The following is a 25,737-nucleotide window of genomic DNA, read 5'->3' as shown; positions in this document are numbered from 1 at the left end:
AGCTTTTTTGAAAATGAAAGTGATGAGTCGGGTCATAAACGGGCTAATTGACCGGTTTATCAAAGTAAACGGGTCAATTGGATTCATTTATGACCCAAACCCATTAGGGGTAGACAAAAAACAAAAAATTTAATCATGTTTGGCGGGTCACCCTTGTGACACGGCCCATTAAGAGCGAAATAAACAGGTCGACCCGTTTATGACCAAAACCTGGTAATTTTATGTCATGTTCGTGTCTGATTGTCGGGTCGTGTCAAAATTGTCAGCCCTAGTTAAAATATGGGTGTTAAATTATATAGGTTAACTTTAATTCGACTCATTTAATTAAACGGATCAAATTTCTCAATTTTAACTCGTTAATTTTGTGTCGAGTTTAAATTACAAACCCTACCTGGAATTCACATGTGGATCTGCTGGCCCATACATGGGCCCAGCTAAATGGGCTGAAAATATAGTTTCAATGCTCTATTGTTGATGCATAAGACGAAAGAGTCTACTGCGTGGTGGACCTCTTGAAGCTCATGGAGCAGCTATAGAGTCACTCAAACTTACAGGATTGGTTTAGAATGCACCTGTCTTTCTAGTTAATCTATTAAAGGCCCCTAGGAATGATTGAAGTACTCTTTCTCTTCTTTCTTTTTTTTCTTTAAAGAGTAATGATATCTAATAGAGTACTATATAAGTGGCATACAATTTGATAATTTGGTGATACGAGAATGAACATTAGCCCTTATGATACGGAAAAAATCTAAACGTCCTTCTCTCAAACAATTTTGTTTTGTTTTTTTTTTTTTTTTAAAAAAAAATAGCCATTAAATTTGTAGGATCCACATAAGTCCTACAGATTCAATGACAATTGTTTCTTTTAGAAAAATAAAAAAATTAAAATTATGAAAGGACATAAGGACAAATAGCAGTTCACAATGATATGTGGTAGATTTAAGTGGTTTATTTATTCATTTAGAGTAATGTTAAATATTACATTTTCATCTCACCACTATTTTACTGGATTGATATAGCAATGCTAATAACTAATTTAAGAGTTGATGAACATTCTCACACCAGTCCAATAAAAATGAGCATAACAGATGCTCTAAGACTTTGATTCAAATTGATAAGAAGAAGAAACTTATGTATGTATTTTAATTTGTCAACTTTCTTATCAAATGTACTTTCTAATTTCTTATCAAGTCATGTCTTTAAGTATATATATATATATATATATATATATATATATATATATATATATATATCCAGCCTTTAATTTTGTTCTCCTTGAGTCCGATTTGCTATTAATCTAAGGATTAATTACTTTTTTTAGTACCTACTTAGGTTTTTATTTTTTTTCCACATAAGTTTTAAATCGTATCACAAATAGTACCTGACATATGAGTAAAGACGAAAAATGAGTGGCAGTTCTCTCTCTCTAACTCTCTTCCCTCTTTGCTAGGGTTTCATCTCTAGCAGCTGTCGAAGGGGGAGAACAAATGTTCTCCCCCTCCGGCCCTCCTCCCCTCTCCCTCTTCTACCTCCCCCCTCCCCTCCCATCGCCCTTTTTCGTTTAGCGAGCTAGCCTATTTACCTGATGTCCCTAACTCTTTGAGTAATTTTTTTTATTTCCCTTCCTCTCCGCCTATTCCCCCTCCTTTGGTCCCTAGTAGTTTTTTTTTTTTTTTTTTTTTTTTTTGAGGTACACTTTGTGGGTGATGCTCTTGGGGTTTCACTCAAACTTCCCCCTCCATTTGAGTGCGCCGTTGATCTCCTCTGCGTGCTCCGCCTCCCACCGTCCTCTGCTAGGCCTTTTCTCGTACCCCCACCGCAATGAGCTTCCAACGCCCCTTCCGTTTTCAGTTTTCGGCGAGCTCGCGATTGGCTCTTCTTTCCGGCTGCTGTCATCCTCTTGGCGTGCTTTTTATGTTGTTTATTTCCCTATAATCGTTTTTGTTTTTGCTTGTAATAATGATCGGTCCTCTTTCTCGATCAGCCCGCCTGATGCCCTTCGGGTTTATTGCGTTGGTCCAGACGTTTGGGTTGTGGATATGAACGTATCCTGACTTTCGGGTTAATGAGGATGAGCTTTAGCTTGGGGTTCTCTACCCTTAGTACCGAGCAATAAGAGCTACCTATGCATTGGTTTGAGTCTTTTTTAGGCAGATTTGCTATTTAATTTGAAAATTAATCATAGGTTAGCGGATTTTGTTTGAGTCTAAAATGTAATACGTCATCTTTGACGCTTGTAACCTCGTAGCTTCGGCTATGGATGCTTCAAAGTTTTTGTTCTGTTTTATTTGAGCTTTATGCTTGTTTATCAATGAATGAGACTAAACTGATTCATTTCAAAAAAAAAAAAAAAAAGAGGACATATGAGTAAAGACCAATTTAATACTTTTGTCACATTCCCTCAATGCAAACTAACTGGCTGCCACGTGTCCATCGTGTCGTAACATAAACATGCCACATGTCCTAAAAAAAAGAAAAAATTTTAAAAAACTAAACCCTTAAAAAAAAAAAAATGTTTGTGAGTGGAATTATCCTTCTTCGAATGGATGAGATTAGGGGTCAAGTACAACGATGAGGAATGTAATACCCCAACCTTAATTAGGCTTAAGAAATCCTTAATTAGGACGTAAGGGTTAATAAAAAGCAAGGTTTGACATAAAAAATAGGAGAAAATGGCCCGATTTGAAACTTGAGCTTTTTTTTGGGCCTAAGTAATCGATCACCTCGCTTTCAACACCCTTAGGGCTTGAGACTTGCAAACTTGGTGGTTAGGCCAACCCTATCAACACCCTTTGGGCCTAACCCTATCAACCCTAGCAACCATTTTGTCAGCTAGGGCTTAAAATAGAGTGGAGAGAGAGAGAGAGGTTGTGGTGATTTTTGAGAGATCAATTGAGAATCCTTGCTCTGGCCTTATTTATTGTTTTTTTTTTTTTTTTTTGTAGTTGGCATGTGTGTGTTAAGTTCATTTTAGGTGATTTTATCTTCCCCTTACCTAATTTCCTGTTTTCCCATATATGAATTTAAGTTTTTTAAAGAAAAACCTTAGCTTTAGGTTGTTGGTTGTAATAAGTTTTAATCCGAGTGTAGACTCTATGAGAAGTGGATAATAAGGACGGTCTACCAAAAGCTTTTGAGTGGATGTTAATGGTGGGTTTATAAAGTTGATAACCTGGTGGTTTTGATGTGTTCAGTTTGGGTCTTTATGCTAATTAAGAGAGTACTTAAAGTGGCGATCTCTTAAAGTCTTAAGGTCTCTAGAAACTTCACTCAAGTACTTAAAAATGAGTTTTTTCATAGGTTAAAGCTGACGAGCAGTGTTCCGATCAATCACTATTCGATCAAGGATGGAGTACTATTCAGGATGAAACAATGCCAACAATGATCGAGCGGAAACCGATTCTCGCCGGATAGTTGTAGGATGAGAGGTAAACACGTAATTTTACTTCTTTTTTTAAAATTTTTAAACAAATTTACCCCTAATCCTACAAATAACAGGCTCCTCTCCTATAATATCCTGATCGAGCAGCCTTGCAAGACACTACAACTTCAATTAATCTGGCCCCGGACTCTCCAACAATTAGAGGGTTGTCATGTCAATTGTCATTGTTTCTTAAAAGTTGGTCTTATCTTGTTAACTGTCCATGCAAGTAATGAACATTAATGCTCCCCATAGTCTATATAGAATGCTTAATACTGGCTCTACTTCCTATTTTCTAGTTTTGGAAAATAGAAATATAGAATGTTCTCCTTTGTCTCCAGATCAATGTGTCCTACAACCTATGCTGCCATGTTGCCATGTTAGAACAAAACCACCTTCTTCTTTTCTTTTCTTTTTTGTCCCCCCAAAAAATAAAAAGATTTTGAAAAAAAAAAAGGAAGAAGAAGAAGAAGAAATTAGGTGCCAAGATTTTTGAAAAGAACAGATTTAAAAGAAAGTTATGTAAGCTTTGGTTCTAAATGCTTGGTTGCTTGGTAACATTTTTATTATTTTCTAAGAGTAGAGAATCTATTTAAACTTAACCATATATTTTTCCTCGAATCTTAAAATGAAAAATATTCTTCTATAGTTTCCGAGCAACCAAACATAAAAACTTTGATTTTCACTAGGCTTCCCTGCTGCTCTTAATTACTTCTTTTTTCCATGGTGATTCATTTATCTCGTCTGTACTATATATGTATCTACATTTTTTTTTAGTACTTCCAAAACTATAGTGCTTTTAAGTTCATTATATATATATATGGGTTTCATCATTGAATAATATAGCTAAAGCTATACTTCTGGGATTCAGCACCATTAGAGTATATCATGTTAAAATATCAGTTATTTCAAAAGTGCGTTTAACATTCAAAAAATTTGTTTGAATAAAAAAATACTCGTTTGGTAAAAAAATTGAAAGCGCTTTTAAGAGTCCAAAAAGCCTAAAAAGGGCCAAAACGTACTTTTGACAAAAGCTTAAAAATAAAGCTTTTACCAAAAAAAAAATTTTTGACTTAAAAATTCTATTTAACAAATACAATCTCAAATAGACTCACATGGTATCAGAGTCTATATTGTAAACTAGCACTATCGGATGATGGTTGAAACAATTGTATAAGGGATAAATTTTGGAAGTGCTAATTTCTAGTGTGTGTGTGTGTCTATATATATATATATATATATATATATATATATATATATATATATCAGTTTGTTTGTTTGGAAACTATAGAAGTATATTTTCATTTTAAGATTCGAGGAAAAAAAAATGAGATTGGAAAAAATATATGGTTAAGTTTAAATAGATTCTCTACTTTTAGAAAAGGGAAAATGTTGATATCAACTTATTCTTTTTGAATAATTAGTAATTAGGGTGAAATGCAAAATCAGTTCCTCTAATTTACTTGATTTACAATTAACTTTTTGTGGTATTAAAATAAACTCTGAAATTCCTGGGGTTTGCCGAAAAAGTAGCTGATACCAAATTTGAAAAATGTTTTTGAATATTGGTTCAAGTGATCCAATATTTCATGATGTACAATCGCAGAGTTTGTTTCCAAAAGTCAACCTAGATGTGGAAGTAATTGGCTTTATAAACTAATTGGATTAATTTAATTTATTTTCAATCGATAAAATGGAGCATGATAATTACACAGATTCAAAAAAATTACAAAAGATGACAATTAGAAAATGCAATTAATATAACATGATCTTCAATCTTTCAAATACTGCAAATCTCATATTAATAATTTCCTTATCTTCTGAAAAAGAGAGGTTTGAGCTTTATCAGCTGCATCGACCTAGCTGCTGATGTGGCTATACCCTACATTATCCTTCATATATTCTTGCTCCTAACATACATGGCATGGCGCTAGTTGATATATAGAAAAGTACTATATATCCCAAATTTTATTCTCAAAAGTTGGTTATCAAATGATGTGTCATCATCTCATGAGATTTATTATCTCATAAAATGTGTTACAAACTCATGAGATTGTAACACATTATTTATGAGCCAACTTTCATAACAAAAATTTAGAATGTTTAACATTTTTTTGATATATAATGAAGTTAAAATTTTGGTTAGACGCCGCGGGACCGAGTAAGAAGTTTGCCATTTTAGATATTCAAAGATTTGATGGATTTCTCAATTAAAGCTTGCTGACTTATCCTGATTGCAACAAGGGTTCTTGTGGCCAAGGTCAGTTCATTTGTTAATTGTTACCCGGCCAAGTCAACTCATTAATAATTAGTAGCCAAATTTGACTTGGAATTTAAATGACATATATATATATATATATATAGTGAGTAATATCTTTTTATGCAGAAGAAGTATCGTGCATATATCTGTAAGCAATCTAGCTAGCTATTCGATTAATGGATAAGGTTAATCCAATGGCATAATTGACTTAATTAATACTTTAAGCATCTCTCTTCCATATTTGCACTTTCTTTTTCGTTTTTCTTGGGAGAGTGGGGAGGGAATAAGTAGCAGGATCATGGGGGATGAGAAAGCCAAACAAATCAAGGGAATTAATTAAATTCAATATTTCTTTAACAGTTTGTTGCCTAATGACATAATTTATCATATAAATATACATATCAGTCATTTCTAGCATGGATATTAATCATTTTTGCTTGAGTTTCACGTCTTAATATCATCATTTCCTTTGGACAAAAGAAAGGCAGGTGATCAAGTGGGACTTGAGATTTATGAGCCATGCATGCATGCACAATATAATGGATCAGGGACAAGTGAGACTCTGAATTCTAATACTTATCACAAACTGGTTTACAGGATGACATATCCACATCCTTCTAATTAATTCTTTCAATTAACTTAAGTTTTAGTCTTCCCAGCCTCTTTAATGCCCAACTAATAATAATAATAATCAGGCAGCTAATTAATGGGGTTTTGGCATTAGAATTATTCTTGCAAAAAAAGACTAATTGTTTATTTATTATTGACATGCATGGGTTTACTATTGAGACGATTGAGACGATTGAGATTGGACTATTTCTCAATGGGCGATAAAGGCTTGACAAGCAATTGGTTGGGTCCAATTTGCTTGACTGATTGGAAAGGAAATTAATTGTGGAAAAAATGACATAAATGCCTAGTAGGACCATGGAAATAACTCTGCAGAAGTCCAACCCAACTCTTTAATTGGGTGAAAAGTTGTGTCGTGTTGGATGTGTTTGTTCTTAGAGCACTAGGTCCACGATATATATATGCTTTTGAGGCCAATAATATAACTTAAAGTAATAGCCTCCCTGAAACTCAAGGTGGAGTGCGAGATAACAATTTGCGTTTAGAGACAAGATCGTAAAATTGCCATGGAAGATATATCAGCACTGTTAGAGTATATCATGTTACATTACCAATTATTTCAAAAACTTAGCATGGTATTAGAGTCAATATTGTAAACTATCACTATCGGATGATGGTTGAAACAATTGTATAAGAGATAAATTTTGGAAGTGTTAATTTGTAGGATATAAAAAAATAAATAAAAAATAAAAATAAATAAAAAAATCTGTATGTTTGTTTGGAAACTATAGAAGTATATTTTCATTTTAAGATTCAAGGAAATTAAAATGAGATTGGAAAAAATATATGGTTAAGTTTAAATAGATTCTCTACTTTTAGAAAAAAGAAAATCTTCATATCAACTTATTCTTTTTGAATAATTAGTAATTAAGGAGAAATGGAAATTAATTCCTCTGATTTACATAATTTACGATTAGCTCATTGTGGTATCAAAATAAAATTCAAAATTCTTGGGGTTTGCCGAAAAAGCCTCTTATACCAAATTTGAAAAATGTTTTTGAATATTGGTTCAAGTGATCCAATATTTCTTGATATACAATTGCTGAGTTTGTTTCCAAAAGACAAACTATAAAATGGAGCATGATAATTACACAGATTCAAAAAAATTACAAAAGATGACAATTAAAAAATGCAATTAATATAACATGATCTTCAATCTTTCAAATACTGCAAATCTCATATTAATAATTTCCTTATCTTCTGAAAAGAGAGGTTTGATGTGGCTATACCATACATTATCCTTCTTATATTCTTGCTCCTAACATACATGGGCATGGCGCTAGCTTGATATATAGAGAAGTACTACACATTTTAAATTTTCTTCTCAAAAGTTGCTTCTCAAATGATGTGTCACAATCTCATAAGATTTATTATTTTAGAAAATGTACGTGTCACAAACTCATGAGATGGTGACACATCATTTGAGAACCAACTTTTGAAACAAAAATTTAAAATGTTATTTTTCTGATATATAATGCAGTTAAAATTTCAGAAGCTTGCCATTTTAGATATTCAAAGATTTGATGGATTTCTCAATTAAAGCTAGCGCGTGTGTGTGTGAGTCAAATTTGGCTACTAATTATTAATGAGCTGACGTTGGCAACTAGCTAGTCAAATTTGGCTACAAATTAGTAGTCAAATTTGGCTACTAATTAGTAATTAATAATTACTAATTATTAATATCTTTTTATGCAGCATATATTTGTAAGCAATCTAGCTAGCTATTCGATTAATGGATAAGCTTAATCTAATGGCACAATTGACTTAATTAATACTTTAAGCATCACTCTTCCATATTTGGGGAGAGTAGGGAGGGGATCATAAGTAGCAGGATCATGGGGGTTGAGAAAGCCAAACAAATCAAGGGGATTAATTAAATTCAATATTTCTTTAACATTTTGTTGCCTAATGACATAATTTATCATATAAATATACATATATCAGTCATTTCTAGCGTGGATATTAATCATTTTTGCTTGAGTTTCACGTCTTAATATCATCATTTCCTTTGGACAAAAGAAAGGCAGGTGATCAAGTGGGACTTGAGATTTATGAGCCATGCATGCATGCACAATATAATGGATCAGGGACAAGTGGGACTCTGAATTCTAATACTTATCACAAACTGGGGTTTACTGGATGACATATCCACATCCTTCTAATTAATTCTTTCAACTAACTTAAGTTTTAGTCTTCCCAGCCCCTTTAATGCCCAAATAATAATAATCAGGCAGCTAATTAATGGGGTTTTGGCATTAGAATTATTCTTGCAAAAAAAGACTAATTGTTTACTTGTTATTGACATGCATGGGTTGACTATTGAGACGATTGATTGGACTAATATTTCTCAACGAGCGATAAAGGCTAAACCCTAGTAGGACCATGGAAATAACTCTGCAGAAGTCCAACCTAACTTCTTAATTGGGTGAAAAGTTGTGTCGTGTTGGATGTGTTTGTTCTTAGAGCTCTAGGTCCACGATCTATATATATATTTATATACATTCTGGTCATTCTTTCATCGCCAGAATGTTGCTTTTGAGGCCAATAATATAACTTAAAGGAATAACCCCATGGAAGATGTGATTCAGTGAAGAGGACTATACCTGATCATGAGAAGAAGATGATGACAAACAAATTAATCAGCTAATGACAATCAATCTCAATATGTCTGGTATGTTCATGAAAAACATCATTATGGTCGATCTGAATAGCACTCATATTGCCACTGTATAGAGGAGTACAAGAGGAGATAGATACACATATATCATGTAATAGCCATCACAACCAAAGAAGCTTCAAGGTGGTTTAGTTAGAGCATGATATTATACCTCAGTGCTAGATCAAGCAACAACAGTTTGTTTCTTATTTCTCCAAGAAATAAAACATGTGTCAAGTAGCAAACAGTAATCAGAAGTTGAACAACGAGATGTTGGATCACCTTCCCAAATGAAATCAATATAAACACATAATTGAAGAGGGGACTAAAAGGAGAAATGTAGACCATGAAATAATGTCCTCTTGAGGTAGCAAATAATGCAAATCACTACAAAAAACAATGAGTGAAGTGTGAAGCAGCCATGCATGAATTAGCTCACCTCACAGACTACATATGAGATATTAGGCCGATTGACAATAAAATACAACATTATATTATATTTTGTATATAAAAAGTATAGTATTTTTATACATGAATTAGCATACATAAAATGTATTTAAAAAGGCAATAGTATACTTTTATGCTTAAACTGGTGATTTGTAAAAGATTTAATTGCCACATGTTTGAATGAAGTGTTACAGTCAATGCGAATGCTGATCTCATAAAAATTGCATGCGAGCAAAGAAATCATTGATAGTCTATCTTGACTCCTACTTCAAATGATAAAAATCAAGCATAAGCTGGTATCTAGAAAACCAATAGTAGATAAATAGAGAGAGGCAAGCATATCTTAAGCACCCTTAAAATCCTCCTAACTGCCAAATAGCGCTGAAAAAGATGGAATTATGGTGTTACATAACCACGTAATAATCTGATAATGATTGTTATCCTAATCAATGAAGTGAGTGCAAAAAGAGTCCTTTGTCTCAATAGATTTTTTAGTGGGCTTTTTGAGATCTCCAATCACATAAAACTAGAGCTTGCGACCATTGAGAAAACCTCACATTGATCGAACCAAAATGTGTAATTTGTGCCATCCAATGTAACCTGAATATGACGAGAAGCTCATTTTGCGCCATTTAGAGATGTCAAATGCAAAAACATACCCAAAAATATGAAATCATAATAAAAATTTGAGTAGAAAACACATAGTCAAGGTTCAATGGTCAAACCTGACATACTATGTTAAGGCTGGCGTGGCAGTTTTTTAGAATGACATGTGGCAATGGCTTGAGTAGGAGGTGTGATGGCGCATGGAATTCATGGCGAATAACAACAGTGACGCATGAAATGTGTGAGACCTTCAATGGTTGGCGGCGCTAGAATCATCGTTGTGGGATTTGCCGATTGGTGCGATTGCCTCCTTGATGTGTTGGTCATGGCGGCCTGGATTTGCATGATCAAATCCTTCGAGTTGCACACGTGGGCATGTGACAATTCTGATGGGACTGATCTCGGCAACTTTGGATAGATCGTCTTCTAAGGTTCCAATTGAGGAAAATGTTACACTTACCAAATCTTCTTCTCAAAAATTGGTTCTCAAATGATGTGTCTTTATTCCATGATATTTATTATTTTGGGAAATGTGTCACTATCTTCTCATAAGATGGTTACATATAACTTGAGAACCAACTTTTGAGGAGAAAAATTGATAAGTGTAGCATTGCTCTTCAATTGGTGTAATCACTTGCTTGAAACGATGCTTGGAAGAGGGAGAACTAAAGAAGGCAAAGCTACATGATTTGTTGGAAAGATAGAGAGGAGGCGGGAAATAAAGAGGAGAAATGTGAAAAGGTTATTCAAACATATACTCTGATATCATGTAGAAAAAAGTACTAAATATTTAATCATACATAATATTGTATAGAGAGGTTTATATATCAAAGCCAAAATACAAATACATGCATTAATAACCACTAATAGAACTAAGATTTTTTTTTTGGGGGGGGAGGGGGTAGGGTCCGAATTTACGTAAATAAACAAATCCATTGATACATATAATCCGTCTATATATGTGCGCACACGTGTTTAAGTAAAATAAAACCAAACAAGTCTTAAACTTAATTTCATATTAAGTTATAAGGCATAACCGTATAGAAATGTTTATGTCTATATATTTAAAAATTACTACCTTTTTTAATAAATTTTTTTTTTTTTTTTGGCTACATACATGTACAAAAAAAAAAAATTAAAAAAAAAAAAAAGAAGTTGGCATCTCTTTTGAATGGGTAAAGATATTGAGCACGCCCGGTGTGCTTCAACAGTGAAGCACGCCGGCCGTGATTTTTTTTTATTATTTTAATTTTTTTGAAAAAAAAAAAAAAAAAAATTTAGCCTGGCGTGCTTCACTGTTGAAGCACGCCAGGCGTGCCCTGAATCATGACTCCTTTTGAATTATTCATTCACTCATTATCATCTCTTTAATGAAATATTTTGCATTCTTTTTTTCTCAATGTAAATTACCAATCAGGTGAGGTGGGCCTAACCTTTTCCTCAGTACCCTTTCAAGAAAGCTCTTCTCTTTACAAAATTGTTGGCCACATTAACTTTAACCCGAAAGATGAATTATAAAGTTTGATTTAAATTTGGTGCAAAATATTTAGATGTCAACCTAACAGCAACAAGAGCTAGCCCATTTAATTTGCTGCAAAAAGGTAGATAAATTAAATGTTATTCTGCCCAAATATCTTATTCCGTCCCAGCACATGTACCCATGGTTTTTCTTTTTCTTAACCCAATGGCCCTTTTGCCTGTATTCATGGATCAATAATTGCCTTGTTTGGCAAAAGACCTCACAAATTCCAATTGTTTTTTAAAAAATGTAACTTCTTAATATTTTTACTTTTTATTATTATTTAAACAAAACAAAAATTACTATAAAACAAATATTTTTTACTTTTTTATACAAAAAATTTAAAACTCATATCTATTTTATATCATATCATTCACTTCAAACTAAAAACTCACTATACATGCTTGTTACCAAACAAAGCTAAAGGTTGAAGTCATGGAACCTTGTCCCAAAATTGACACGTGACAAAGAAATTCAAAATAAGAAAAAAAAAATGAAGAAATGTTAGGCTTACAAAAAAACTTTTACAACATGATGCGGCATAATATGATGAGAAATAGGATAAATTTAACTTTTAAGAAATTATCTAAACATCTTGGGTAAACACACCAAAATTTTTTTGTCCCTAAGTTTTTTTTTTCGACAATTTACTCTCTGGGTCAATCGAAATGCCAAAAAAATTCTTACCGTCAATTTTTTTTTAACTGTCGTTAAATTAGTTGAAATGCACCATTTTGCCACGTCAACATAATAATTTTTTATTAATTTTTAAAAAATTAATAAAAAATTAAAATAAATAAATAGAAGGGGTGGCTTTCGGCCACCCCTGGCCACCCCAAACCACGCTTGGGGTGGCCGAAAACCACCCTAGGGGTGGGCAAACCACCACTAGGGTGGCTTCCGGCCACCCCCAGGGGCTGGGAGTGGCCCGCAGGCCACCCTAAACCCTAGGGGTGGATCGCGGCAACCCCATGAGGGTCACCCTTTGGGTGGTTAGGGGTGGCTTGCGGGCCACCCGTAACCACCCAAGGGGTGGCTTGCAGCCACCCTTAGGGTTTAGGTTGGCCTGCAGGCCACCCCCAGCCGGAAGCCACCCCAAGGGTGGTTTGGGGTGGCCAGGGGTGGCTTTCGGTGACCCCTTCTATTTTTTTTCTTTAAAAAAAAATTAAATAAAAAATTATTATGCTGACATGGTAAAACGGTGCGTTTTAACCAATCTAACGGCAGTTTAAAAAAAATGACGACATGGATTTTATTATAATTTCGATTGGCCAATTGAGTAAATTGTCGAAAAAGAAAAAAAAAAAAAAAACTTAGGGACAAAAATTTTTTGGCATGTTTAAATATAATTTCCCAAACAAAAAATTAATGGTTGATATTTACTACCACATTATATAATAATAGTATAAAAAGTATATTTAGTATCATTTAGGGTAAAGTCCACTTAATTTCTTCAAACTACCGCCCAAATGATAATCTACCCTACAAACTATTAATTGTGACAATTTACCCCATAAACTATCAAAACAATGACAATATACCCCCCTCCCCAATCCTAGCAAAATAACGAAATTACCCCTATAAAATTTTTAATAAGAAAAAAATACTCTTAAAATTTTGAAAAAAAAAAAATATTATTATTTTTATTTTTATTTTAGTAAGAATAATTTTGTCATTTTGTTAAAATTGAGGGTACATTATTATTATATTAATAATTTAGAAGGTAAATTGTCATTGAAGTAATAATTTGAAAGAGTTAAGTCCACTTTACCCGATATTTTTTATAAATTTAAGGGGTAAATGTCATAATGTTGCACCGAATCCATGACCCAAGACGTCATTGATAACGTAATGTCTAGCGAGCAGGTACTCGCGCTGACTATGAGAATCAGATTGAACAATTTCTCAACGGGGCATTGAAAGCTCGAAAAATTAGTTGGGTCCCAAGCTTGACTGATTTGAAAGCAAAGTAAAAATAAATAAATAAAAACATATAAAGTATAAACCATAAATGCCTTGATGGAAAATTCCAACCCCAACTCTCTAATTACCTGAAAGCTCTCGTGTAATTTGCTGTCTTTGTTCTTAAAGCACTCGGCCCACCAACTTAACTGACTTTTTTATATCAATTTATTTATTTTTTATTATTATTTAAATAAAAAAATTACTACAATATAATTTTTTTCATTTTTTTTATACCAATAATTATTATTTTTTTAGTTTTTTTTATTATTATTATTATAAACAGTGCGGTGTAACACCATCTTGGTTGCCAAACGGCACCAATATATCCAACTCCAAGCATATATATATCACGGGTCAATGAGTTGTAATTTTGTGCTTTCTTTCACTGTGATTTGGGGAAACTTAGGTAAAGAACTATACAAAATTGTACTATATGGTAACAAATGAACTTGTTTAATTTCTCCCTTAGCTAGCTCTCTAGAAGAGATTAGGACATTCAACTATAGCAGCTCATAGACCATAGTGCACTGCATTATTGTCATCAAATCACTTTATATACGAGCAACATACGTAGCTACTAGCTAGCTAGGTGATTTGTTATAGCATTGGGGGGCATAATTGTAGATATATCATCAATCAACAATTTTTATTTTATTTTATTTCTTAAATAATTGAGTGGTATAATTAATTCTATACATCTACCACCTATATCCTACTTAAATGTTGGTAACCACATTGGGTAAGCAAGTAAATGAAACGACGACATCTTCGCTTTAAAAATACGAAATAAAATAGCATTATTGGAATTAATTAAATTATATTAAATTAAGTTGACGTCTGCCGATCGGGCTTTGAGAAAATGGAAATGTTCGTCGCACTCGCACGCCTAAGGTGTGACCCCCCCACCGGGGCGTTTGATTTGTAATAAAGATTTATACGCAAATCAGTTCGTTGGGAGTTGAGTGATGGAATTGGGCATTAAGGATTTTCACATGTCCAACTCACGCGCTTTGTTTATATAAGAAAACCATTTGAATTCCTTTCTAACCAAAACTAAATCCTCTCTCTCTCTCTCTCTCTCTGTCTCTGTCTCTCTCTCTCTCTATCTCTCTCTCTCTCTCTGTGTCTCTCACATGGAGATTCTCACTTTACTGTTTGCTGTGCCGGTTTTCTATTTGGTGTTCATGATCTGGAAGTGGGTCGATGAGAAAAGAGATAAAGAATGCTACATTTTGGAGTATGAATGCCACAAGCCGGCGGAGGAGAGGATGCTGGGGACGGAGTTCTGCGGGGAGCTAATGAAGAGGGCGACGAATCTTGGTCTGTCGGAGTACAAGTTCCTCCTGAAAGCCATTGTCAACTCCGGCATTGGCGAGAACACGTACGGGCCAAGAATCGTCTTTTCCGGCAGGGAAAACAATCCCACCTTGCGGGATTCGCTGTCGGAGATGGAGGAGTTTTACGAGGACAGCGTGGCAAGGCTGTTGTCCAAGTCGGGGATTTCTCCTTTGGAAATCGATGTTCTCGTCGTTAACGTCTCCATGCTCTCCACCGTTCCTTCCTTAGCCGCAAGAATAATCAACCATTACAAATTGAGGGAGGATATTAAGGTCTTTAACCTCACCGGAATGGGGTGCAGCGCCAGCCTTATCTCCGTCGATCTCGTCAGAAATCTGTTCAAGTCGTACAAGAATTTGTACGCTCTCGTCGTGACTTCCGAGTCCCTGAGCCCCAACTGGTATTGCGGGAACGACAGATCGATGATTCTCTCAAACTGTTTGTTCCGGTCCGGTGGCTGCGCGTTGCTTTTGACCAACAAACGCGCGTTGAAACACAAATCGTTGCTCAAACTGAAGTACCTCATACGAACACACCACGGCGCTAGAGATGACTCGTACGGCTGCTGTATGCAGATGGAAGATCCGCAAGGGAAGCTCGGGTTTCATCTCGGCAAGAGTCTTCCGAAAGCCGCTACACGCGCTTTCGTCGACAACCTACGGGAGATGTCGCCGAAGATTCTTCCGATGAGGGAGCTTCTGAGGTTTCTGGTTTTGTCTCTTGTCAGGAAAATGAGACGAACCGGGTCCAACAAAACCGGGGGAACAAAAACAGCTGTGAACTTCAAAACCGGGGTCGAACATTTCTGCCTCCATACCGGCGGGAAGGCGGTGATCGACGGCATCGGAATGAACCTCGACCTTAGCGAGCACGATCTGGAGCCGGCGAGGATGACACTGCACCGGTTCGGAAACACGTCGGCGAGTAGCCTCTGGTATGTTTTGGGGTACATGGAGGCGAAGAAGCGGCTGAAGAAGGGTGACAGGGTGTTGATGATAAGCTTCGGTGCCGGCTTTAAATGCAACAGCTGTTTGTGGGAGGTGGTGAGGGATTTGACCGGCGAAGGAAATGTTTGGAAGGATTGCATTGATGGCTACCCACCAGAGCGCTTGGAAAACCCTTTCATGGCCAAGTTCGGTTGGATCAACCAGGAGGATGAAAGCACCTTCAAACTCCACGACTCTTAAAAAAAAAAAAAACACTTTTACTTATGGTTTATTAAAAGTACTGGCTTTAATTTCTTTCTTACCCTATTTTGAATTATTTCTCTGTACACTATAAGAACAGCTTCTTGAATATTATTGTTGAAATTTCATCTGAATAATGTTATACGTCACCTTCTTATTGCTCTGGTCTCGATCCTAAAAACTTATACAGGAACGTGAGGTGGAAAACTACTCTCCGCGAACAGAAACAATAATGGGTACTTGCTTTTTCTTTTTTTCTTTTTTTCTGAAAGAAATAGATAGAAGAAGGTTATTAATTAGTTTTTGATTACCACTAATCAAGTGTGATGGATATGTGTTTATTCCTGTTTTCGATCGTACAAGAAATTGCATGTGAATTATATATCACGCGGTTTTGTACTTGTTTGAGGGTGTTAAGAGCATTCATGCATGTACGAATCCTGGAAACTTTGTTAACATATTAATTAATTCGCCCAGAAAAACAGAGTTTATGTTGTTAGGAGCATTCATTGCATGCACGACTCCTCAAAACTTTTTGTTAACGTTTACGTACATATTAACTTGCTCAGGTAATTAATTAAGTTGAGAGAATTTTTTTTTTTTTTTTTTAAATATTAGCCTCTAAAATTGTTTTAGTTTTTTTTTTTTTTGACATGTTATAGTTTTTTTTAAAATATGTGAGAAATACTTTTTTTTTTAATAATATTAATATAAATTTATTTTTTTAATTTAGTTTCTAAAATTTTCTTCCTCGTAATACGTGAGGAAATAGGAATTATAGGATCACTAGATTATGAGAGTACAACAATGGTCCATCTTTTTAAGTAAGTTTTTTTTCTAATAATTAAGTAACCCATTTAATAGGTAAAACATTGAAGTGCATACATAAATGAGAAGCACGCAAAATATTTACCATACAACCATTCCATTAATATTATTTACAAAGTTAATATAATAAGGTCTAATGGTTTTTAGATTAGCTTTTATTAAAAATAAAAAATAAATAAATGGATTCATTTTAAGTGAATGGCAAAATTATCATTTCTCTTCACTTAAAAGGGACATGCTCCTCTTCCCGTTCATCTGTTTCCTTAGTTTTGTGGAATATTTGTGTAATATGTAGCATTATAAGATAATTAAGTCCTAGTTAACCAAAATGCTTGGCAAGTCCGGGACACGGCATATAGCAAAAAACAAATATATGGTTAAATACAACCACCCGATATAGTAACCATAAAACAAATATATGGTTGTCCGACCAGCATGGTCCACCACATGAACCCCGGTTGTGTCATAAATAACATATAAATTGGGCAATTGCCCTACCTTTCAATCCACATCTGGGCTCAACGAGTTCATGCATGGGCCCCATTTGCCACGTGCACAATTAAGATGAAGTGGAATTATACAAAAATAAATCTCCACCGAAAAACTAGGAATTATCAAAATAAATCCAACTTTTTTCTCAACTCTAATTTTTGCCTTATTTTTTAATTTTTTTTTTTAAAGTGAAATCAAAAATGGAGAAAATGTCTGAAGCAACCCTATCTATTTTTTGTCTTTCTTTTATTTTGTATTTTTTTTTTAAATGAAAATTTGTATTTTTCTTCATAATACCATTTTTCAAAATAATGTCATTCTTCATAATAATGTCAAAATACTATTTTTATTTTTTATTAAAAAAAAAATACCAAATAAAACAAAGACAAAAAATAGATAGGGTTGCTTCAAACATTTTTTCCATTTTTTATTTTATTTAAATAAAAAAAATAAAAAAATAAAAAAATAAGGCAAAAGTTGGACTTATGTTAGACAAAAAAGTTGAACCTTTAGCATTTTCCTTATCAAAATGACAGGAATGAGCGCATTAAATTTTGCAATACCTTAATCTTAAAGAAGATTTATATTCAACTAACATAAAAAAAAATGGACAATTTTGCCCTTCTAACTGCACCAACCGAAAGAAATTGAGGAAATTTGAAATGGAGATGATCATTTTCCTTGTCGTTGAAGTTGCATCCATGAAATTATGTTCAACTTAATTGCATATGTTATAACTTTCTTTAAGGTGACAATTTTAATTAATTAAAATTGTCACCTTAATATAATTAAAACTTGTCTCCAATGTGTGCAGCATCATGCTCACTTCAAGAAGGAAGCCCTGAGCCTATAGTAACAGAGGCAATGGGAGCCCTTAGAGCAGTGGAGTTCTGCCGTGAATTGGGCTTTCAAAACATTGTGCTGGAAGGAGATTCAAAAGCAGTCATTCAAGCGGTAAAAGGAGGAGCAAACTAGAGTATTTTTGGTCAGATCATTGAAGACATACATACTATTCTGCCGGGTTTTAGGAGCTAGAGGGTGGAGCATGTAAGACGCGAAGCAAATGGGGCAGCTCATGGATTAGTAAGGGCAGTTGGAATCAATGGTGAACATAGAGTTTGGATGAAAGAAGTCCTGAATTTTATTTACGATGTAGTTACCTTAGAGAGTTCTGCTCCTGCTCCTGTTGTTTAGAGTTCCTTGGTATTTAGAGTCGGTTTGTGGCTCTAGATGTTTTGTTTTCACTCCAAAATTTTTTTGAATAAGATCAGTCATTTATTCAAAAAAAAAAAAAAAAAAACTTGTCTCCAATGTGCTCCGACCTCAATTTAGATTGAATGACGAGAAAAATAAGAAAAGTCTTCAAAATGTATTAATAAAAAGAAAATAATGATTTTAAATAAAAATACAATATTAAGATTAAAATAAATATTATTTATTCAATATTTATATATAAGAAAAACTTCTCACTTAAACTTGTTGCCCTGCTGATTTTAGAAAATATCTTTTTTAGTTTTAAAGAATGTGACATGATGCTTTGTTTATATATTAATGTGTTTTTGGTAGTATTTTTTGCTTTTATTTTAAAAAAGTGTTTTATATTTAATTGTTTGTTAATGTTATTATTTTATAAAGAAAAAGAAATTCTACAATCATAGCCATAGTTCTTGACACTTGTTTAATATTTGTAATTATTAAAATAAAATAAAAAAAATAAAAAAAAATAAAAAAAGTGATTACAATTTGGGTTGTTGTTTTGTGGTGTAAAAAAAAAGGGTTAATTTTGGAAATAGATAAATAAAAATAAAAATTAGTAGAAAAAGTAGAGTTTTGGTTTTGTGATTTTGTCCACCTAACCATTGGACAAAAAGGCTTGTATCATCTGTCTTGCCTTTCGGTGAATAACTTCGTGTGATCTGTCAAAAGCGAGAAAAAGGGGATGATGAGTGAGCGCAATCAATTCTGCGTTACAAGACCCACCAACACCGCCATTAATGCTCCCCTTGAGCTCTCCTTGTTCGCCAGCTTTTCTGCTTGCCCCCCTCACCTGCGTTATTCACCCAATATTTCGGCATCGGAGCTCTTTTAAGCCAACGGTACACAGGAACCACAGAATGCTTCCAAATAACAAAAAATAAATAAAAAATCAAATACCCAATTGATGCTTGTTGTTTATCTTCTCATTTAATAAAGGATTTATTAAATATAAAATTTAAGAAAAATATAATGAGACGTGGACTTAGGGCGGTTACCTTGTTATTGATATACCTAAGCGTTTAGTGAATGATGGATTATGGATGATTGATAGAGATGGAAAAGGGAAATTGATATTGATAGTGAACTCCAATTAGGGCAGGAGACAAACCACAAGTGAATTTAATTAGGGTTGGATACAAACCACAAAGACATACGTCTAAATCATTCTCTACTTTCTTCATTAATAAAATGGTCTATAAATAGACTACAATTGATAACATGATAACAACTAAAAGATAACATATCAAATATTCAAATAAAGCTAATCCTAAATAATTGAAATCCTATTTTAACTCAACTATTAATCTAGTATAATCTAATCCTAACATTCTAATCCTAATGAGTTGGAATGTAATTCCAACTCAACCTTATCTTATCCGTATCATTCCTACCCCCTTAAAATGACCTTGTCCTCAAGGTCCGACTAATATCACTTAATTAAAAGAATTATAAAAAAAATTAAAAAGAAAATTATCCTTCCAATTTTATTTTATTTTTTGGATAAATTTCTTTGACTTTTTCTCTACCACAATTCTTTTTCTTTTTCTTTTTCCTAGACCAAACAAAGAATTCAAAACGTCTTCTTCTTCTTCTTCTTCTTCTTTTATTGTTCTGAATAAAGTTCGTGAATAGGCCGTTCTTTTTCGAGATGCTTATTCGTTTAGGGTGAAGATGGGTTTTGCGTTTGCGTAGGCAACAATCATATTCGAGGAACTAAATTGTGGCGACATGGGGTTGTGGCCTGTGGGTTGGCGTTGTCGGAGCTTATGGGTCTGGTGCTTGTTGGATTTGCAGTCGGGATGAGCGGTGATAAGGCGTGCGGCTATCGGTGGTGGCTGAAAGGAACAACGGCGCTTGTGGTGATGGCGTCGTGGGACGCGGGCTCCGATAATTGTTGGTGTGGCACGGGTTGTGCAGCTTGCTGCTAATTTTTGGTGGTTGGGGCTGTTTGTAGGTCTTAGGTTGGGCGAGTGGGACGGCAGGTGCTGAAATGTTGTCAAGTCGGAATTGCTTGAAACACTCACTCACTTGCTCGATCATCCGCTCAATAAGTGCTTCCCGAATTGCTTATAGTTGATATGCACTCAAGGGGACTTTGACAGACATTGTTGGCTTTGAGGTGGAAGGCTGGTGGTGGTTTTGGGTGATTTTGAATGGGGAATTCAACTGCTCTGATACCAATTGATAGAATCGTACGTGAATGATGGATTATGGATGATTGATAGAGATGGAAAAGGGAAATTGATATTGATAGTGAACTCCAATTAGGGCTGGAGACAAACCACATGTGAATCCAATTAGGGCTGGATACAAACCACAAAGACATACGTCTAAATCATTCTTTACTTTCTTCATTAATAAAATAGTCTATAAATAGACTACAATTGATAACATGATAACAACTAAAAGATAACATATCAAATATTCAAATATAGCTAATCCTAAATAATTGAAATCCTATTTTAACTCAACTATTAGGCATTATTTGGTTCGCGGAATGTCTAGTCCATTGAAAAATGATTAGCTACTACTGGGAATAGAAGAGTGTGTAATAGGTTAGCTATTCATATTCCTTTGTTTGGTTATAACGCTGGAATAGACTAGCTAATCATATTCATTCGTTTGGTACAATGCAATAGGTTGGTGAATGGAATCATATTGTGATAAAATTTCCTAAAATACCCTTATAATACAAATATAATTTATATTATTAAGGACTTTCATTCATTTAAAAAAAAAAAAACATAAACAACTTTACGATAATTTCTTTTTCTTTTTTTGTTTTTAATTATGTCAGGTATGTGGCCTTTTTTTTTTTTTTTTTTTTTTGCAATTATGCTACAAAATTATTTATATAAAAAAAAAATATAGTTGGAAAATCAATCTTGAAATCAAAAAAATATAGTTGGAGAATGTACAGAGAATTAAAAGAAATAAAAAAATAATAATAAAAAAAAAAAAAACAGATTATATATTTGTATTTTATAAAAACCTTGCAGATTGTGTTTTTCCGTCAAAGAAAAAAAAAACTGAGAAAAAAGAGATTCAGAGAAACATAATAATAATAATAAAAAAAGGTACATAAATAAAAAAACAGAGAAACAGAGAGAATAAAATCAGAGAGAAACGGTACAGAGAATCAAAAGAAAAAAAAAATCAGAATTTAAAAAAAAAAAAAAAAAAAAAAAAAAAAAAAAAAAGAAGAAGAAGAAGAAAAGAAAAGAGAAACAGTACAAAGAAGGGAGACGGCATAGAGAAAAAAAAAATCGTTTGCATTTGCAGAAAAATTGTACCAGAAGAATCATAGAGAAAATAGAAAGAGAGAGAGAACGATATAAAGAGACGTAGAAAAGAGAAACGGATATATATATATATATAGAGAGAGAGAAATATAGAAGAATCAGAGAGAGAACGAAATTTCATCCCACAAGTGGGGTTTTTTGTGGCAATTTACACAATTAATTTAATTCCACAGAAAATGATTAGTTAAGCCACTCATTTTTTAATAGCTTAGCTAACACTGTGTGTATGGGATTAGTAGTCCCATGGGAATAAACTATTCCCAGGAATAGAGTGTTACCAAACAAAGGACTAGCTATACCTAATGTTAGCTAGTCTAATCCAAGGGTCTATTCCGCAAACCAAACGGGGCCTTAATCTAATCTAATCTAATCTAATCCTAACATTCTAATCCTAATGTAATTCCAACTCAACCTTATCTTATCCCTATCAATATTTCACATGTTGAGCATCACCTATTAAAAATGAGTTTAAACTTATACGTGAGGGAGAGTGCTTCCTATCAACTTAAGTTTTTGTGATAACTGGTAATTTAACAGTTAATATTTCGCGAAGAGTTTCGGATTTCTAATTGGGAATAGATTATAATGAGCAATCGTAATGTAATATAAATGAATTAGATGAGGTACAAATCAAAAGCACTTAAGGAAATTTAACAAAAAGTTAGTAAAATATCTTACTAAGAGCACTATTATGCATTTTACATTCAAAGTGTTTAACATGTTTAGGTAAGTAAAGCTTCCCACCAAAGTTTTACTTCAGAACTTTTCAAAATAGGATTGTATTCTAGCCGAGTCAAATTTAGAGTTGCCGAACTCGGGTTGAATGCAAAACTTGGAAGCTTGAACTTGGCTCAAACTCGAGTTGAGTTATGAAATTAAGTTCGAATTCGGCTTGATAAAAGCCTAATCAAGTTCAAGCTTAGTTCAAACTCGGCTAGATTAACGAGCCAAGCCTCCAATCGATCTCAATTGGAGTTTTGTAGTATTTTTTACTAAATAAATATTATTAATTAAAACATCAGAAAAGTTGCTTTTCAATGTTTTCACGGATAGCATGGCGTTTAATAAACGAGCTAGTTCTCTCTCTTTGTTTTAAAGCATGCGTTGGCATCCATTTTTATAGAGCATCCACCATTTCCTTCCCATGTGGGACTTAAATGAAAAAAAGGGCATCTTCACCTTTTATGGGTTTTGAGTTTTGAGGTTAGTCAGTGGCAGATTTCGTCCATCTCAGCAGGTACTGAGTACTGTTCATCCATTTCGTCCTTCCACCGCTCAGATTAATTAATGCTGGGCATTTATATATATATATAAAAGTTAGCTAACCATTCAAGCCAAGTGACAAGCCAGTGTTTTCACTGTCATTTAATATTTTTGAATTTTTAAAAAATTAATGTTTAGATTTTTAAGTTAGTAAAATGATATTAAATAACTCTTAAAATATTAAAGAAAATATATGAGATATGACACTTGGCTTAATGGAGGTTCTTGGAGGCTGTTACGAGGAGGATGGGGTTCAATGAACGGTGGATTTCTCTAATTATGATGTGTGTCAAATCGGTTAGGTATTCAATAATTGTAAATGGATCGCCTTACGGGTTGATTACCCCTTATAGGGGTCTTTGCCAAGGAGATCCCATTTCACCTTACCTTTTTATCATATGTGCAGAGGCTTTGAGTTGTATGTTATACCAAGCCCGTAGGGAGGGGCTTTTAACGAGAGTTCCAACATCAAAACGGGGCCCGAAGATCAGTCATCTTTTTTTTGCAAATGACAGCCTTCTTTTTTGCAGGACCTCTCTCCCCCAATGGAATCAACTATATCTCATTTTGCATCAATATGAGTTGGCATCGGGACAAAAAATGAACACAAACAAAACTGTGATCTTTTTTAGCCGCAATACCTCTGTTGAGGTTAAGGAGTTGATTCAGGGTGTTGCAGGAATACCCACTACACAGCGCTATGATACATACTTGGGTTTACTAGCCTTAGTAGGTCGTTCTCGAATGATAGCTTTCAAGAGCCTTAGAGAGAGAGTATGGAAACGGCTTCACGACTGGAAGCTTAAATTTCTCTCTCAAGCAGGAAAGGAGATTTTGTTGAAGGCGGTGATCCAAGCTCTCCCAACATATTGTATGAGCATTTTTAAGCTCCCAAAATCTTTATGCTCGGAGATCAATTCATTGATGATGAGGTTTTTTTGGGGACATAAAGAGAAGGAGAAATGGATCCAATGGATGAGCTGGAACAAAATGGGGTTATCAAAGGCTTCTGGAGGGCAGGGTTTTCGAGACTAACAAGGCTCTTTTGGCCAAGCAAATCTGGAGAATGTGGAAGACGCCTGATAGTTTACTCTCACGAATTATAGCAGCTAAATATCATCCTGGGTGTTCGATTCTAGATGCTCCCCTTGGGCGCAATCCGTCTTTTGCATGGCGGAGTATCCAAAGTTCATGTGATTTAGTCCGGGAGGGGCTGATTTGGAGGATTGGGAATGGGCAATTAGTGCGTATTTGGGAAGATAGATGGATCCCCACTCCATCCACTTTCAAGGTGCAATCAACCCCAAGGGTGCTTGATCATTCAGCTACTGTTAGCAGTCTAATAGATGGGGAGATGCGATGGTGGAAACAATCTCTCCTGGAGGAGCTCTTTTCACGAGAGGAAATTGCCACAATCCTTTCAACTCCTATAAGCCACACAAATCAGGAGGATAAACTGATCTGGCGTAGAACGGCTACAGGGGTGTTTTCGGTGAGGAGCGCCTATCATCTTCAAAAAGAGCGTGATATGAATTATAGGGTCGGAAGGGTCCTCTCAGGGAAGAACAAGAGAATTATGGCGTTCTTTGTGGAAGCTTAACGTCCCAAGCGCTGCGAAGAATTTCTTGTGGCGGGCATGTCATGAGATTCTCCCAACCCGGGACAATCTATGTCGACGTAAGATCATTTCCTCACCGATGTGCCCCATATGCGGAATAGAGCCTGAGACTACATTCCATATTATGTGGAACTGTCCGTCGGCGAGGGATGTTTGGAGTGTAGGGAATGCAAAATTTCAAAAGAATGTTTATGCTGGGCTAGATTTTCTCCAGGTCGTTGATGGCATGCTTCGGAAATGTAGTGGAGTGGAATTCCAGCAATTTGTGGGAGTAGCTCGTAGAATATGGCATAGGCGGAATGAGTTTGTGCATGGAGGGTCTTTTATCCACCCAAGCTATGTTCTAAAGCAAGCACTTCAGCTCTCTGAAGACTTCAACAATCTGCTCATGACGTCTCAGGAGAGCTCCACTCCTGTTTGTAGTGGTATGCTCAAATGGCAGCCTCCCCCCTCTGGATGGTATAAATTGAATTGGGATGCAGGAATTGACAGGAGGCACGGAAGACTGGGACTGGGGGCACTCATTCGCGACTCTCAGGGGAACTTGGTGGCCGCAAAAAGCTTGTCCCACCCGGGTCTTTTGGATCCCACCTCAGCAGAGGCTTTGGCTGCGTTAATGGCCATTAAACTGTGCAAAGCTTGGGGGTTCCACAACCTGAAAATGGAAAGTGATGCCAAGGTGCTGGTGGACGCGGTGAATTCCACGGAAGTAGATGACAGTAGTAGAGGTCACTTAGTGGCTGACATCAAGCTTTGTTTAGTGGGACTGCAGGCCTGGGAGCTTGTTTATATCCCATGTAAGATCAATTGGGCTGCTCATGCTTTAGCTAGTCTGGCGATGACCGAAAATCTTGATAGTGAATGGGGATATGTTCCCCCTGATTGTATTCGCGGAATTCTTGAAGCAGACCGCATTGGATCTGTCTCCTCTGATTTGTTTTAATGAGA

General features: G+C 34.9%; 2 protein-coding genes across 2 annotated transcripts; both read left to right on the top strand.

Moving 5' to 3' along the window:
• The first annotated feature begins 14,477 nt into the window (after positions 1 to 14,477).
• Positions 14,478 to 16,232, top strand: LOC132163897 (3-ketoacyl-CoA synthase 12-like). The gene has a single exon (XM_059574274.2). It carries the CDS (start codon positions 14,638 to 14,640, stop codon positions 16,027 to 16,029), a length of 1,392 nt encoding a protein of 463 aa, XP_059430257.2. The 5' UTR covers positions 14,478 to 14,637; the 3' UTR covers positions 16,030 to 16,232.
• An 8,636-nt stretch (positions 16,233 to 24,868) lies between these two features.
• LOC132163053 (uncharacterized) lies at positions 24,869 to 25,732 on the top strand. The gene has a single exon (XM_059573253.2). It carries the CDS (start codon positions 24,869 to 24,871, stop codon positions 25,730 to 25,732), a length of 864 nt encoding a protein of 287 aa, XP_059429236.2.
• The last annotated feature ends 5 nt before the right edge of the window (positions 25,733 to 25,737 follow it).

The sequence above is a fragment of the Corylus avellana genome, chromosome 8, assembly GCF_965113065.1.
Source record: "Corylus avellana chromosome 8, dhCorAvel1.hap1.2, whole genome shotgun sequence".
Taxonomy (NCBI): Eukaryota; Viridiplantae; Streptophyta; class Magnoliopsida; order Fagales; family Betulaceae; genus Corylus; species Corylus avellana.
The sequence above is the reverse complement of the archived record's forward strand: the minus strand, read 5'-3'. Positions and strand labels throughout refer to the sequence as shown.